The sequence below is a fragment of the Triturus cristatus genome, chromosome 5_1 (genome assembly GCF_964204655.1).
Source record: "Triturus cristatus chromosome 5_1, aTriCri1.1, whole genome shotgun sequence".
NCBI classification, from domain to species: Eukaryota; Metazoa; Chordata; class Amphibia; order Caudata; family Salamandridae; genus Triturus; species Triturus cristatus.
In genome coordinates, this window is record NC_140587.1 from 403,759,455 (window position 1) to 403,776,286 (window position 16,832).

The following is a 16,832-nucleotide window of genomic DNA, read 5'->3' on the forward strand; positions in this document are numbered from 1 at the left end:
TGCCCCCCCCATGCCGCTTGTGCCCTCAATAACGGCCTCCCCGAGTCAGTAAAGCCTCCCTTTTCCTCGTATCGTCAGTTGCTGGAAGCCCATTCACTCCCGGGGCCTCTCACGGGAAGATGTTTCTGCAGTGACTATGTGTCTCTGTCTGAGCTACTCACTCATGGACCAAGGAAAATCAAGCATTATCAGGCGACGCAGGTTCTTTGACTTCACTTGGTGGGCCTGTAACCTTGCCAGGACTTATGCCTTAAAGGCCTACCGGAAGCAGCAGGCTGGCCTAGGCTACTCAACCTCTTCTCGTTTCTCCCAGCCTCTTTTCCTGACCCCATGCACCTCCGATTTCTGACACTCAGTGCTTTGAAACGGCTTGCTATAAAAAAAAAATGATGTATATATTTACTTCAGAACTGTCAAACTGACGTTTGCCATGTGTGACACTTTTAAACACGTCCCGGCCTTTGATTAAAATATCAGTTGACATGCTGGGGTCCTATTTTATGCTTTTCTTTAATTTTGTTTTTTTTTATCAATGATTTAGCAAAAATGAGATCTAAATATACTCTGTAAACAACTGAAAAAAATAACATTTGGATACATTTTCTGATTCTCCAAGTGCACAGTCAAAACTATGAAAGATATGTATAAAGGTCATGATTAATTGGTTAAAATCGAAACTTAAAGTCCTGTCGCGTACTTGGCAGTTAACAGTTCATTGCTTGCTAATGCGCTCTATAGGACACAGAGGCACCTGGCCGCAAGGATGCTGACTGTTTTAAGGCACAAATGCTATATTGTGCCAGTTCTGGGGCAGTGAGTAGTTACAAGGCAGTGTCTTTAGTAGCTCCTGTCGTTCTCCACTGGTGCACTTCAAGTGGACAGCCAAGTACCTCCGTTCGTGCACACGACTGTCCAGTTGCAGTCACTGTGAGTAGATAAGGTAGATTGGAACTTGAATATTGTGGTGTTCACACTCATTGAACTCTATAGACACGGTTTGCAAGTTCTAGACAATGGGGCAAAGGTGTCAAAGTGCTACAGGTCATCATGTCTGCTGGAATAAGCAGGGCTTTCCTTTAGCTTCTGGATACAATGGATGACACCTCAGTGGGCTGCAGTCCTGGAGGCAAAGAATTTGCAACAATCTCACAAAAAACTCAAGCATTGTAGGATACACACCTAGAACAACGACCAAAATAAACAAGAGAATCCCACCCAGGTAAAAGGTTTTCAGAAGGCTCGATGTTTGGGGACTGTGGTCACTGTGACTCCTCTGGTCACAGTCCATGGATACCCTGTCCAGATCGACCACTATTTTGAAGTTGCTGAGGTTTTCTTTTGGCCATTTCTGGGCTGAATGACCCGCATGGCGACTAGATGCCTCACATTAAGATGATCTAACACTGGCTTTGGCCCATTCATCCTGGTCATGAGCTTGCTTATCTACAGACTGGACATAGAAACATCCTTTCTCCAGGCCAAGTCAGAACAGGGCTTCAAGTGCCTCCAGCTTGGTCAGCAACATCGAGATCTGTTCCAGGCAAAAGTCGCTCTCTGATGGTGCAACAGAGCTTTGGTTTGAAGTCCACAAAAACTCAAACTTACAGGCTTGAAGGGACAAGTATGTATTTTGTATTTGGGCACTGGACTAGTCCAAGCTACTTTTTTAAATTCAGAATGTCAGCCACCCCAGCCCAGGACCTGTGTGAGGTGTTTCAGTCCTCGCTATGCATTGTAGGCGATGCCCAACACAACATCTTCAGAAAGGAGAGTTCAGCTACTGTTCTTCGGCAAAGGTGTGGGGCCTAGGTGATAAGGGATGTGTACGTTTTGGGGCAAGAAGAAATTATGTATACATGTGAAGCCACCACCTTCAGGTTCTCAAAGTCAAAACTCTGAGGATAGAATCATATATGCTATCATGTCAACCCAAGGGTGGCCTGATGAAGAATACATTTATGGGAAATAAGGATAACAACTATGGGGAATAGATTAGAATTTACCACATTGGACCATTAGCCCTTCTGCCATTTATGTGGAAATAAGGTGTCCACAAGCTGTGGTGTCAGTGGTCAATAGCCACCCTTCACTGTGGATGTGTGTGCCATTAACCAACTGGTACAATGTGAGGGCTCTTGTGATCTCCACCATGATCACTGTAGAAATGGGAGTACCCTTTTGAGCATCATCAGCTTGACACTTTTGAGGCTGAGGGAGAGTTATTGCGACAGTTAGAACTACATCAAAGCAGGTGCAAAATACTTCACTTTTTAGATGGTTATTGAAGCTGCCCCACTTGTGGTGGCCTATAAACGTTTAGGCTTGTCTCCATATGCTTTCTTTCATTTGCATCAGTTGTTTTGTTGCCTCCAGCAGGCACTCAATTCTTGTATCCAAAACAGATGTGTGAAGAATCCAGTTCTTGTTTTTTTGTGGTTTCTTTTAAGTGCGTGTTAATTTACATATAGTTGGCCTACATCTGAAATTGTTGCAGGTATGTGGGCCTGTCAAAATGAGTGTGGCCATGCCCTTTTTAGGTATCGGCTCGAAGGCTGCGCTTGCGCAGTCTCGCTCCGAGATTTAATGTTTAGGAGTGGGGCTTTAACCCGCCCCCTTTTTTTTTTTTTTTTACCTCTTCTCCATTGGCTGGCCTCTGAAATACTGGTCAGCCATTGGAGAAGAGCATTGTCTCTCCAAACAAGCCCCGTCTTTTTCAGATTCGGGGGCGTGTTTTTTCGATTCTTTCTCTCCTCTGGAATGTAAACATTCCAGCCAATGGCAAGAGGAGAGAAAGAAAAACACGCCCCCGAATCCGAAAACGCCACTGCGTTTCTCCGAGGCATTTCTGCTTGACCTCTGAGAAAGGCGGTGGTGTTAATGGCGTCCTTTCCCCCTGCTGTCTGCTCCCGTGTTTGGCTGCTGCTCATGAAGTCGTATGTGTCTCTTTGGTGTGTTATGCACCGTAGAGACCAGGAGACATCCTATTCATTGTCCGCCGCTTGTGCTGAGCGTGGCACGATGTAATACTTCTCGCCAAGTGTCCCTCTGCTATCCTGCTATTTCCCCTACACTATACCCGTCGCGCTCCCTGCCAAATCATTTGCATACGGGTGTTTACATGCCAGGAGCCCTGTTGATCATTAATCATGCACAGGGCTCAAAATACAGCCACTTCCTGGATGTACGTGTGCATTTGGCACTGCTTCTGTTTTCATTTCACAAGTCTGGCTACATTGAGTGTGTGCAAGGGGTGAGGGGCGGAGCTGGCACAGGGACCAGATGCAAACCTAAAGGTCAGAGCGGTGACTTCTGGGAGGTCCTTAAGCGACTTCTAGACGGGAGTCAGTGAATAATGCAGAGGTATGCCTGCTTTTGAAACCAGTGAAGATTGTCGTAAGTTTTGAACCATTAATTTGTCGCGTTACGTTACACAAGGACGCTGTCATTTATTTAGGCACGAGGACATGAAGTGATTTGCCCAGAGTCACAGGAAGTTGACCCCGCGCCGAGACTCTCCCGGTTCCCCAGTTCAAAAGTGGGCACCAATGGCCGTAGCGACACATCCTCTTCCTTGGCAGTGTTTGAACCGCGAAATCTCCTGCGTAACTTTTCAGTTTCACATAACCTAATGTGCTACACTGTGAATTTCAGCAAGTACTATGAAGAAACCGCTGACCCTTACACTAATGTGCTAGGACAGGGGTGTCCAGTGCATGTCTAAGCGGGCCGGCTCCAGGCTATCCACAGAAGGGAGAACCGCTGGCCGTTACACTAATGTGCTAGGACAGGGGTGCCCGCACTCCTAAGTGCTAAAAACAGGAATGCCAAAAGAACCTTCAAAGTATGGTTTCTTTGGTCAATACCCAGAACTAACACCTTGAAATACATTCAGCCTGTGCAAGTAAAAAGTTCAAAACCTATCTACAAACATATCCTGCAAGACGGGCACCCAGAGGGCAAGGAGTCAAACCCACCTCTTTGTATTAAATAGCTAACACTGGGAAAACCAAGCAAGACTACAAGCACTGTTCATGCCAGCCGACAGGGCAGAAGTTATAATGACTTCGAGACATCTCCCTAGCCTATGTCTCGGAAAATGCGTCACTGAGTCAGAAGTTAAGACACATCAAACTTTTTCTGTAGTCTAATTCTGTCATTTTAAAATAAAAATGTTATGATAACGTGCAAATGGACTCCTTCGGTAAACAAAGCAAGCATGAAAGAGTCCTGCACCCTGCACACACACATTGTATCAACCTCGTAGTGTCCTGGTAGGATCATTTCATCACGAGAGCACGTGGTATCCTGGGCCAGCAATGTCCATGGCTATCCTGACACTCAGGCATGGGTGCAGTCCACGTGCACCAATGTAGCACACTGCCCACCCCTTCAAGTGCAGACCCTTACAAAACCGCGAACATCCTAGTCTTTCCAGAATTGTGGGAGAGATGGGGAGGGGGGGAGGGTCGCCTTAGGGGATCCTGTGTAGGTCCAGGATGGCGGAATCTATGGCAGAGTTTCAGCATGGCACCGACTAGGCCAATGATTTATACTTCCAGAATCAGATGATATGCGTGGACTGAACACCGGTGCGGGGACAGAAGAGAAAAGGGAAAACCAGAGGGGTGTTATTGTTCCGATGACGTCAGCGTGGGCTCCTGCCGGAAAGGGCCGTGGCTGGCCCTATTTCTTGGAAAATGGCGGCTCCAGATTGATGCCCGAACCATGTTGCAATCTCGGGGCCTGCACACAATAAACCTCTCTTTATTGCACACCCGTTGCGTGCTAGGCGTGGCTCTGTGTGGGGGTGGCTCTGTGTGGGGGTGGCTCTGTGTGGGGGTGGCTCTGTGTGTGTGTGTGTGTGTGGGGGAGGGTCTGTGTGTGTGTGTGGGGGTGGGGGTGGCTTTTTTTGTAGGTGGCTCTGTCTGTGTGGGTAACTCTGTGTGTGTGTTTGTGTGTAGGTGGCTCCATGGGTGGCTCTATTTGTGTGTGGGTTGCTCTATGTGAGTGGCTCTATGTGAGTGGCTCTGTGTGTGTGGGTGGCTTTGGGTGTGTGGCTCTGTGTGTGGGTGCAAATGCAATAGGTCTCGCATTTGAGTGATTAAGCTATTGACATTGTAAATAACAATGCCGTTTCTTTAAATGTTTTAAAAACAAAAACATAAACAAAAATAATGTCATGAGCAATGCCAATACCTTTAACTTTAACAATGCCGAGACCATTTCATTGTAAATGCTTGTTTTGGCTTTCCTCTACATGGAGCTCATCGACCTCTTACACATCTGTCTCAGAAGCACTCATGCTCATCCTGACCAAGACTTCAAGATCAAAGAAACCCTTCACCAAAGAAATCACCGACATCATCACAAATACCTCTGTTAGACATATTAATAATGTCTGCCTGGTGCATCTTAACCTCTCAGGAGACTCTAAAGGTCACCACCAAACATGTAACGTTCCCGCTCTCTGACCTCTTAAACGTATACATCACATCCCACAGTGCTTATATACATAAGGGGTACAACGCGAGCAGATTCATAATTTATGCGACCAGCAACGATATCGCCTCACTCAAAGAAGCTGGATAGACCATTTTGCCACCTCATCAAACACCAATTAATGTACCATAGCAAATCAAAACCAGCCAATGAACAGTTTCCAAGACCTCCCCATCAACTCGCCCAAACAAAGACCTTATCAATCACTCTTGAACCAACAGCCAACTTTAATATACTGTTGACTGTCAATAGCACCTTTAAAATATTTTGTTGACATTTGCGCTCCAATGAAATTATGAAACATTGAATTAAATCACGCACACCTAGTTCATACACAAACACTCACCGCAAACGCTCCATCGGCAAGTAAGAGAAAAAAATGGCACACTCAGTCCAAGAACTATCTAACAAAACTGGAAAGCTTCGGATCAGCACAAAGAAAATTCACTTGACAGCCAAATTGGCATAATATAATTTGTTCCTTTTGAATGCTTCTGTAATGGTCAAAGCTTTCTTAAAAGTTGTCCAACAATCCATTAACTCCCTCCTGCCTGACACTCCAGTAACACTTTCAACAGACAAATACTATGCCATCCACAACTTTCATACGAAAGTCAACAAAGTCCGACAACGCATCAATTCCACCGAAGAAACCCCTGTAGCAACACCCTTCCCAGCACACAATGGACCAAAGTAGTCACACACTCCCAAAAGAAAGCTGATCTACACATATTGCAGACAGTGAGAGTTGGGGTGAAAGTTCCTGACAGTCATTGTGGTGTACCCATCTAATAAAATTAGCAGGCTTATCAGTGCGAGGGTAAAATAAATTCAGTTAAGCTTACATTTTTGTAGCACTTCGATTTCATCCAAGCACTGGGGTCTGTTTAATGAGTTTACATTTGTGTGTGTATATATATATATATATAGTGTGTATAATATATGTGTGTGTGTGTACACACATATATATGTAATTAATCCTCCAATGTGTGTGGCATTGTGTTGGCTGCAGGGCCGGGCCTGCCCAAGGGACTCCCACCCCACTTGTTTGTTTTTTAGGTGGAGCCTGGGCAGCACATGCACTGATCTGCGAGGCATGCCGTATTAGAGTATGTACTTGAAGCCCTGCCCTCTCTCCTCCCATATTTTTCATTGGCTTGTGTCCTTCCTTATTACCGCCTTGTCTTCATTTGTAACCTCCCTTGAGGACTGCGCTTTTATTTCTGTTACACGGTAGGTCTTATTTGGTCTGTAAGCACTATTTTCTTTAATGAGTTTCTCCTACTGCAGGCACGTCATGCGTTCCTGCAACATTTAGCGCACCTTGCGTGCTTTCACTTTCCGAGTAGACCGGGACAATGGCGGCTGCTTCTTTGAAATGTAATAGGTCTTGCATTTACAAGAGTTTGAGCTATTGGCATTGTAAATGACAACGCCTTTCATGTGTTAATTATCAAAATAGATAAATAAAAGGCATGGTCATGTACAATGCCAATTGCTTAAACTCTCGCAAATGCGAGACCTATTGCATTGCAAATGCTTGTCTGTTTGACTAGCCCTTGCGAAACGACTTTCGCCACTCCTGATTCATGTGCAATGATGGCTGGAGACCACAAGGTGGCAACATTAGAAGAAAATTGAAATGCATTGTTTTAACATCAGAATGGCTGTAAAGCTCGTTTTTTAGGTCTCGCCTGAGCCAGCGCTTTAGCGCTGCTCTTCGAGAGCTATAGAAAACGGGGATTTGGAAGTGCAAACGAGTGCTTTTCAGGCCCCCAACTACAGTGCATGTGCGCCAGGGCGCGCGCACCATTTGGCAGCCTGCGTGTACATTTCGCGGACGCTTTGATGTTCTCAGTGAGCCGCGCGGCCACTGAGAACATCAAAGCGCCCGCGAAAGTGCTCACCATATGCCAGCCCCTCCCTTATCCCACTTCCTGCTTGTTTAGCGAGCAGTAAGTCGAAGGCCGTTTTAGAGGTAAGGCCAGGCCACTGTCCACTTTCCTTAGTGAAATTGACAGAGTGCTTCCGGGTCTGTCTGATCTCTCTACAACATGTAGCCGATTAGTGTTAATAGACTAACATCGCAACGTCTATTCAACAAACAGTTTAAAGTATGACAGTCTTAAAAATGCATCTAGCATGTTTTCAGTTCAGTGTAATATTTTTTAAGCATAGCTTTCCAGTTACTCTCACTGTGAAAGTATGACCTTTATTTGTTATGCCAAAAGAAAACAGTGCGTCTGTGGCATTTACAAAGTATTTTTAATACTTGGTCCTGCAGACCAATCGCCATGGCTTGTGTGGTTTTTAGCCTTGAATTTTTAGTCGACAGGCCTAAGCCCATGTCTTGTATACCTGTACGTGTATTTATATATTTAAACGTCCCCGCATGCTTAGCGATGACTCTGTAGAGAATGAAATAAATGTTTTTTCTCCAGGGGCAAACACTACAGGCCTTTATTTGCGTAGCAGGCATCTATTTCAGAAGTGTATTGTTATGGACCGCGATCAAAACAATTTGTATTCCGTAATTCTAAAATATACAACATGTCCGTCAGATTACCTGCCCTGTGAGCGCATATTTGGCAAAAGCAGATAAGTGTGTAGTGAATCTTTTTTTTTTTTAACGGAGTTTTATGTAGCGCGAGCTTGATCCGGTATGGGAGCGCTTTACATAACACCAGTTGCGTTACATGAGGACACATTAATTTTTCTGTTAGGCACGGGGAGATTAGGTGATTTGCCCAGAATCACAGGATGTTCAGCGTCGTTGCCACGACTCAAACCCGGTTCCCCAGATTCGCGGTCGACCGCCCTAGCCGCTAGGCCAACCCCTCTCTTCATGTCGGGGGCACAGCAAAGAATTACATTTCAAAGATTCTTTGTACACACATCTGCTAACAGTAGGCAAATTTGTTCCATCCAAATAGAAAGCAGAACATGACAGAGAAAGAATTACATGGAATTGTATGTTTCTTTGGAAGGACTGAATTTAGTGATCCAACTGAGCATGTTCTTGAACTTTGTATTCTGCTGTCACAGCTGGTGACTGGCAGACAGTTTTTCCAACGTTTCTAATTAAAAAAAACATTTGCAATGCAACAGGTCTCACATTTCTGCGAGTTTGAGCTATTGGCATTGTAAATGACAATGCCTTTCATTTATGTTTTGGTTTTTTGAAACCTAAATAAAACGCATTGTCATTTACAATGCCAATAGCTTAAACTCGCGTAAATGCGAGACCTATTGCATTGCAAATGCTTGTTGAGTAAGTAAAGGTGACCGTGGGGGAACCTACATTCCATTGGGTTTGCCCGAAAACAAGTTTTTTCCAAGTTTAATCTTTCTCTGCCCTCATTTATCACTAAACCCTATGTATGAAACTCACATTTCTGCAGCGGCAGTTTAAAAAACAAAAGCAGGGCAGAGAACTACACCCATCAGAAGTGAAAAGGCATAAAGCTTGCCAAAAATAAACATGACAAATGGATCAAAACAGAACTAGACGGAATGGTTAATTGTACTGAAACTCTATCATGAGCAATCCCCTGACACACAGAAGCACACCACTCAAAATCTGTATTCATCAGGAAGGAAGCTGAGGCGTAACCTTCAGAGCTGCCGACTTTGGACCTGGGAACCAGGGTTTGTGTCTCGGCAAAACTGTGATTTTTAAGAAATAAACAATGTAAATACATGACTAACAATGGCAGAAATGATGCATTGTTTTTAACATCTGAATGGCTGCAACACTCGTTCTTGAGAAAGAAAATGTGGCCTTGGGGAAAACTACATTTAATGAGGGTTTGACAAAAAAGTTTAATCTTTCTCTGCCCTCATTAAAGCCTCTGTTTACAACTCTAATTTATGCAGCGGCAATTTAAGACCAGAAACACAAGGGAGCGATGTTGGTGCTATTTAAAGCTGGGTGGGGGTGGCACTTCAAAAATGAACACGCTGTACATTTTCACTGGCAAATCTGTATTGTGGCGCTTGCTAGTGCTGCTGGCAGTCTCTTTAGTATCACGAGAGGCAAAAACAAGTCGGGTGGGGGTGTGGCAAATAAAGCGGCTACACACCTTTTGTTTTATGAACATGGCAAACATGAACACTTATGAACATGGCCCACACACCCACAAATTGAGAAAGTCCCAGCAAAATACACTGACTCCTATATCGAGCAAGAGAAGCTGTGGCGTAACCTCCAGAGTTGCCGACTTTGGAACTGGGGAAGCAGGTTCGTGTCTTGGTATCGTGATAAACTGTGTTTAAAAACTAAAAACGGTACTGCAAATAACAAGCTGATTAAGCAGAAGTATGCGAGCCGGAAGGTACAAAAAGGCGTGGACGCCAAAGCGCGCCAAAGCGCGCCATGCCGCACTGGAAGTGTTCAAGTGTCAATGTAAAACTAGCAGCAGACAGCAGAAAGCATCAATTAGTGAAGCGGGAGGGAGGACTGGGCAGCCGAGGAGGGGAAGGGGGCGTCCGTCAGTAGTAAATTGTAAATGAGCGGTTGCAGATTGCAGGCAAGCATGTATTGCGTGCGATAAGAGAAAGTCATCAAAGAAAATAGTGCCCACAGACAGTAAATAAAACATACCGAATAGCCACACTCGTAAAAGGGCCAGTCCTCATGGGAGGTTACAAAAGGAGGAAAGGCGGTACTAAGGCGTGGCTACTAAACATATTGATGACTCAAAAGCCATAATTTACAAAGGACAGGAAGAGAAGCCAATTGTAAAGATGGGCAGTTGCCTGCACATGGGACTGGACCTCAGGAACACTGCAGCTGAGTGTGACAGGAGGGAGCACTCTGGATGCCTGCACATGTGGCAGGGGTTCAAGAACACTACAGTGTCACACAACAGAGTGTGCAAGTAGAGTACTGTGGATGCCTGCACATGGGACTGGACCTCAAGAACATTGCAGCATCACACAACCGAGTGTGCAAGGAGAGAGCACTGTGGATGCCTGCACATGGGACTGGACCTCAAGAACACTGCAGCATCACACAACCGAGTGTGCAAGGAGAGCACTGTGGATGCCTGCACATGGGACTGGACCTCAAGAACACTACAGCCGTGTGTGCAAGGAGAGAGCACTGTGGATGCCTGCACATGGGGCTGGGGTTCAAGAACACTGCAGCACCACACATTTGAGCGTGCAGGGCGAGAGCCATATGGATGCATGCAGATAGGGCTGGAGTTAGAGGACACTACTACAGCCCCTCAAAACTGAGTGTGGGGGAGCGAGTGGCTGGGGTGGTGCATGAATTTTAAGAAAAAAATCTTTACGTTTCAGAAGTCTGAGGGTGAAGGGTAGAGCTGTGTGTAAGTCTGGACGCGGGCTGAAGTTCCCAAATACAGCATCAGAGAGCTCAGTGTGTGTATTCGTGGAGTGCGGCCTATTAAGTTGGAACTTGCATCTAACTAGTCCGAATCTGGAGGGGTAGAGTTGTGCACGTGTTGTGGGCAGGGTGGGTTTCGGATCAGCACATTACGATCACAAAGATACTCGAAGAGGGTAATAATAGCAGGCAGGCCGGTTTATAAATAACCCCATGGTAACAGCTGCCAGATGAATCCGTAGAACAGCTAGAGGCCCACCCGCCACTAACAGCGCACACTGGTCACACGCCATCACCAAGCCTTCCATAGAACGGCCGTAAGTATATATCATATCAACACTGGCACAGGGTGCCCTCATGAAGGTTACTTCACCCCCTCTAAACCATCAGTGAGAGCCCTCCCTGGATATCATTCATCGCCTGGTGAGCTTTGAACAGCGCATCTCACCTAAAGCCACTTTGCAGGCCGTGTTCACTTCTGATTCCAGACGTCACATCTCCCATTCTAAGCAGTCCAATACAATTGAGTGAAATGTACATTATTTTGTTACATGGAATATTTCTATACACTAGTTTGGCAGTGCATCGCCCCACCCGTCACCTCTCACGTTACTACCTATGTATTTAACCACGTGGATGGCAAACGACAAAGTACACTTTATCAAGAATTGCTGGCATCCAAAAATAAATACAGATAAATCGAGGTGTTATCACCCAGGGGACTCTGAGGATAAACTATAACAAACGGGAATGTCTTTCAGCTGTAATATGGAGGAGAAGAGAGGAGTCAGTCAGAAACGGGCCCCAGAGGGGGGGAGATCTGTTTCACCAACAGCCTTTAAATGATGTTCTTGAAGGCGACTAAGGCTGGTTCGGGGGATAAACAGAAGTGTATAAATTTCCACATGAGACTGTCCGCAACCCTGAATGATCTTACCTGTGCGAAACTTCTGATGGTGTTTAAGCAGCACACCGAGATTCCATTTCTGTCCAAATCATAACTAGCATTTCTTCATCAGATAACTGTCTCGGTCTGTGCTGAGCGAGGCTGGGAGCTGCTCTTACCCAAGGGGAATTTGCAGGCCTCGCAGTAGGTGTTGTCAGTGAAGCACTCCATCAGGCTGGTCTTGCCCACCCGGTGGGAGCCGATGGTGATGGCCTGCAGCTTGAAGTCAGATGGTCCGGACGGCTGCTTTCCTGCCGTGTGGGACTGACTGCCTCCTGGAGCTGGAGAGTTCCGATTTGTGCTATAAAGTGATTGTGGGGTGAGGCGGGGATATCAAGGCAGCTCCTTCGTGCCCACTCGCTGCATCGCTCGGGCTCCAGTGAGCCTACCTGGTTGGTGGCAATGGTGGAGCGGGGAGATGAGTGCGGACAGCAGCTATTACTTTTTCAAACATGGCCACAATATTAATCATGTGATGCGCATGCTTACGATGTAAGGCATTGCGTGCATGTTAATGCACACTACTTTAAAAACATTGCGTTTCAAATGGGAGTGCGGGCGGGCAATAAGTCACAAATGGTAGTGTGTGGGGGGGGGGGTGGGGGGGGGTGGTGGTGGTGTCCCAAGAAGTTACGGACTGCGAAAGGAGAGGGGGCGAACCACGGGAACAAAATAGTTTTTAAAGTAAATAAAGTAAAGGGGCTGATAGCCATGGAAGTATACAAATGACGACATGGCTGTCAGGGGGAGGGACTAACAAGCCGAAAACCAATCCGAATGCAGCATTTACGATGAAAGCCAATCAAAAAGACGGGCGGAAAGTGGGCGGACCTTCCTCGAAGCTTCCCCACTATAGTGTATACTGCATGCCTCGCAAAGCGAGCAACGCTTGGGCTGCAACGCGAGGCGAGACCTACAAATGAAAGGCTGAGCAGAAAATAGCCTAAAGCTATTCAGGAGTGTTCAAGTTTGTTTTTTAATCTGTTGGTGAACCTCTCCAGCTGTCCCTATACCCATGTGCATGCAGTAGGAAAGCCATTTTTATAGCTAAAGTTCTCAAAGCATGAATCCGTAGTTGCCCTCGTGAAAATAAGGTCTTGCATGTCTGAGACAATCTGGTACTCATTGCTTCCAAATTCTGAAAATGTTGGTGAATAGCAATCTAGGGATGTGAACCTGAAGAACTACTGCTTTACTGTATGAAGTGTAAATGATAGTATTCCCAACTGGTTCAGTGAATAGTTCAGCATAAAACCTTTACCTTTTTACTTTTGGATTTTTATGAATATCAAAGTCTACACTAATATTAAGAAAACTACTTGTATTAAGAAAACAGCTCAAGATTGCTGGTGATGGCTCTCGAATGAACTGAGAGACTGTACCCTTTACTCTTAACTCTGCTTAGTTGACCATATGTCTGTACGCAACTGAGTTGAAACATACTTTTTTTGTCCTCTTTACTTATATCCCCCTTTTCAAATTTAAGTCCATATTCTTTACTCTAATAACTGCAATTTTTTTTAATGTCCTGCCTGGTCTTTGTTAGTGTTTCCAGATTTTAATTGTTCTCTTTCCATGTCCTCATTAAGTGGCATATTAAAGTGTTTTTGACATCTATAGAAAAAACATCTTGACAAATGCTTATCTAAAATGTTTTTTAAAATTTTTGCAGGTTAAGGGAAGTTTCGGAGAAACTGAACAAATATAACGTCAGCAGGTAAGCATTTAACCCTTTTTTGTTACAATATTCCTTTTATCGGTATAGAACACAGGCTAGACCTATATTTCTCACTTTTGGTTATTTTTGTTTAAAAACTACCACACGTACAGTTACATCAGGGCACCACAGTGTTTTACTTTTCAATGTTTGACATTTAGTGTATTAATTTGTGGTTACCTTCTTTATATGAGTTATAAGGCTCCTGGAAGATGCTAAAAGTTTAATATTGTGAGGCCACATGAGGCTCTGACATTCACTGTGATGTTAAAGGTTATTTTTTTCTTACGGATGAGGATGGCTGCATTAGGTGTCAATTAAGTTCTTTTTTTGTTGGAATCAGTTACATTTGTCTGTCGTTTTGAAGTTAATTGTCCATCTTCACAACGGGTTTTCTTTCTGTAATTCGACGTGAAATGATGGACTTCAAATGTATCATTTGGTCTGATGCCCGTATTTGAAGCTTGTTTTAGGTCAGGGGTTTCCAACATTTTCTATGCCTTGCATCCCATGGAAATGTTTTAATTATATTTGCATTTGCACCCCCTACAAACTCCGTGCATAAAATGCACATATAATTTGAGCCATTGGAAACAACTGTAAACCGTAAAATCAGTCCCAATTGTTAACATAAAATTCAATTACTTCTTTGTTCTTGCTTCTCATTCATGATTTTGTCAAAACGTGGGATTTCTTGCTGATTCGATCTGCAGGTCTGTCTGCCTGTGGATTCAGGCGATTTTTAGATTTTGTCTTGATTGAAAAAAGAGAACTTAATCCAGATTTACACAAGTATGTTGTTGCAAACGGAATGATCACACAGTGCTTTTACACCAAGTCTTGGGAACATATCCAGTGCTGAACACCAAAACTCCTTCAAAGTCTTACTTGATCATTGCATTTCAAGAGCTTGATTTGTCCGCAAATCAATAAGATCTTCCTTCAGCTCTTCTTCATCTGACATTTGTGGCAAATTATAGGAATATGGATTCATGATCCATTCTTCTAAAATCTTCAGGTCTCCGTTGGCAAAATACCCATCAAACGATTCTGGCAGCATTTCCAAATGAGTCAGTTTCTTCACTCACAGTAGGAGTTCGGAGTCCAACATCATTAACCATCTTTTCAGGGAAGGACAATTTAAGAGAATGCTTCTCTGAATACTTTGACGCCAAAGAGGTAACTTTTCTTTGAAGGAATTAAACTTTTCGAAAGCCTTCAATATGTTTATCTCTTTTTCCTTAACGAAAAACACTTATACAAATGACAATGTCAGCCAGCATTTGGGCGAACTCCTGTGATTCCAATGCCCCAACCAGATCACATTCACGCTAAAAGAAGCAGGTTAAAGTTTGTTCTCATCACAACCAACAGACATCTGTGTGGGAAAGCAAAACTGAAAGCTCACTTCCTTGATGTTCACAAAATGATTTGAAGATGTGATGTTTCAAAGCACGTTCCCTGATCCAGTTGATGATCGCACAAGTATAAAGGACTTTCCTCAAATTTAGAGACAATGTTTTTTATGCCAAAGTATGTCGATTTAAGAACACAATGGGTAACTTGCAAGTCTGGAATCTCCTTTTTCATCAATGCAGCAAAGCCAGATTTATTTCCAAGCGTTGCAGGTGCCCAGTCAGTGCACAAAGAATGAATTACTTTTATATCTAAATCCTGTTTGGCAAAGAAGCCTGTCACCAGCTGCATCACATCCTTTGCAATTGCGGTTGTTTTCAGATCTTCACAAAACAGGAAATCTTCCTTCCTAGCACAATCATTGATATACCTCACTAATGTCATCAATTAACTACAAATGGAGACATCAGTTGATTCTTCAACTGAATAGTGATTTCTGACATCTTAGATAACTTGAGCAAAATATCTTCACTCAAATCACTAATTCAGTTGTGAATTACATTATTTTATAGGGGCACTAGTTAAAAAGCTTTCTAGCTTCTTTGCCTACTATTATTCTTGCCATTTCCAGTGTACATGGCTTGATGAGATCTTCTGCAATTGTATGGGGCTTCTTGGGTTTGTCAACCTTATATGCCACTTGGTATGAAGTAAGAAGTAGTGGCTGTTAAACAGAAACAAAACCCAATTTTGGAAGAGTTCCTCCAGAATCAAAACAAACTCTTGTGATTTTCAATGACCCAACAGCATGTCCTTTAAAATCTGCTCTGCCATGCTTGTTCTTGAAATGCTTTTGAAGCTTGGATATCTTCAGATTTGAGTTGGAAAACCCACCTCTACAAAGAATGTACTGGAGTTTAGTTTTTGTAAGTCAGTTGCGCAAGTGGAACGATGACGATATCCACTTTGGTTTCATGTCCTTCTTTTTGACATGATGAAGTGTTAATCTACGAAACAAAGAGTAAAATATGAGCTAATTTAACTTTTCATTGGGCCTATTTTGAAACATTTTACTGCGCAATGTTTCTAAAAAAATGTCATGGCACTCCGACCCCCAAAAAAGATGACGACCTACAGATGCCTGCACACTGTAAGACACCGGTTGCACCATAATAGTCGGACAATGCACCTCACTCTTAGATGTCCAAATACATACTAAATCAGTTTATGAAAACGTTTTCGCGTGTTAGACATTTTAACACGTCAAATGTTACCCAGCAATCATGCAAGTCAGCTGTTGATCAGTTATGCAAATGATTTGATCATAGTTAGTTCAACAATTTATAATGTATTATCAATTCATTCTTTTAAGAAATCAGTTTACATTTTGAAATAATTAACTAAAATAATGGAAAACATATTGCAATAATATTTCATTTTCAGCTTTTCCATGAAAATAAGATTTTGAGCTTAAAGTTTTTGTGGAATAGAGCTTATATTTGCAGTGATGGTTTTTAAATACATACCGAAGAAAGCTTCACGAAAAAAAAACCACACCGACTCCATTGACAATCCACCAACTGGGTTTGGTGCACAAACAATTTGAGATGCGGCAAGAGAGGGGGTGGATCACCGTCATGGCCACGGCATGCTTGTGTGTGTTGGTGACAGGTCTGTGCGAGCATCCCTAGCGTCAGATGGACGTACCTGCACCAGTTCTCGCTGGATTCCTATTATGCTTACAGTACATATATTCCCTCTTTGCCAAACTTCTGAAATGCCATCTTACACCCCACGTTGGGAACCCCTGTTTTAGGTATTGTGAAAAATGCAACACATGCAGGCGTTTGAACAGAAACACATAGTTTAGCGCGTCTGAATTCTAAACAAGACTTCAATTTGTTTTACTGCTTTTTCTATATACGCATAGACTGAAAATATAGCATGTATTTATATATTTCAAC

At 43.7% G+C, this 16,832-nt stretch overlaps 1 protein-coding gene across 15 annotated transcripts in view; it reads left to right on the forward strand.

Annotated features, from left to right (window-relative positions):
- Positions 1–16,832, forward strand: part of UBR5 (ubiquitin protein ligase E3 component n-recognin 5) — a 2,036,132-nt gene that overhangs the window by 52,769 nt on the left and 1,966,531 nt on the right. For all 15 annotated transcript variants that reach the window (XM_085605144.1, XM_085605147.1, XM_085605145.1 and 12 more), the window contains exon 2: positions 13,468–13,512. In XM_085605144.1, the coding sequence (XP_085461270.1) occupies positions 13,468–13,512 (45 nt within the window). The remainder of the gene's footprint in view (positions 1–13,467; positions 13,513–16,832) is intronic.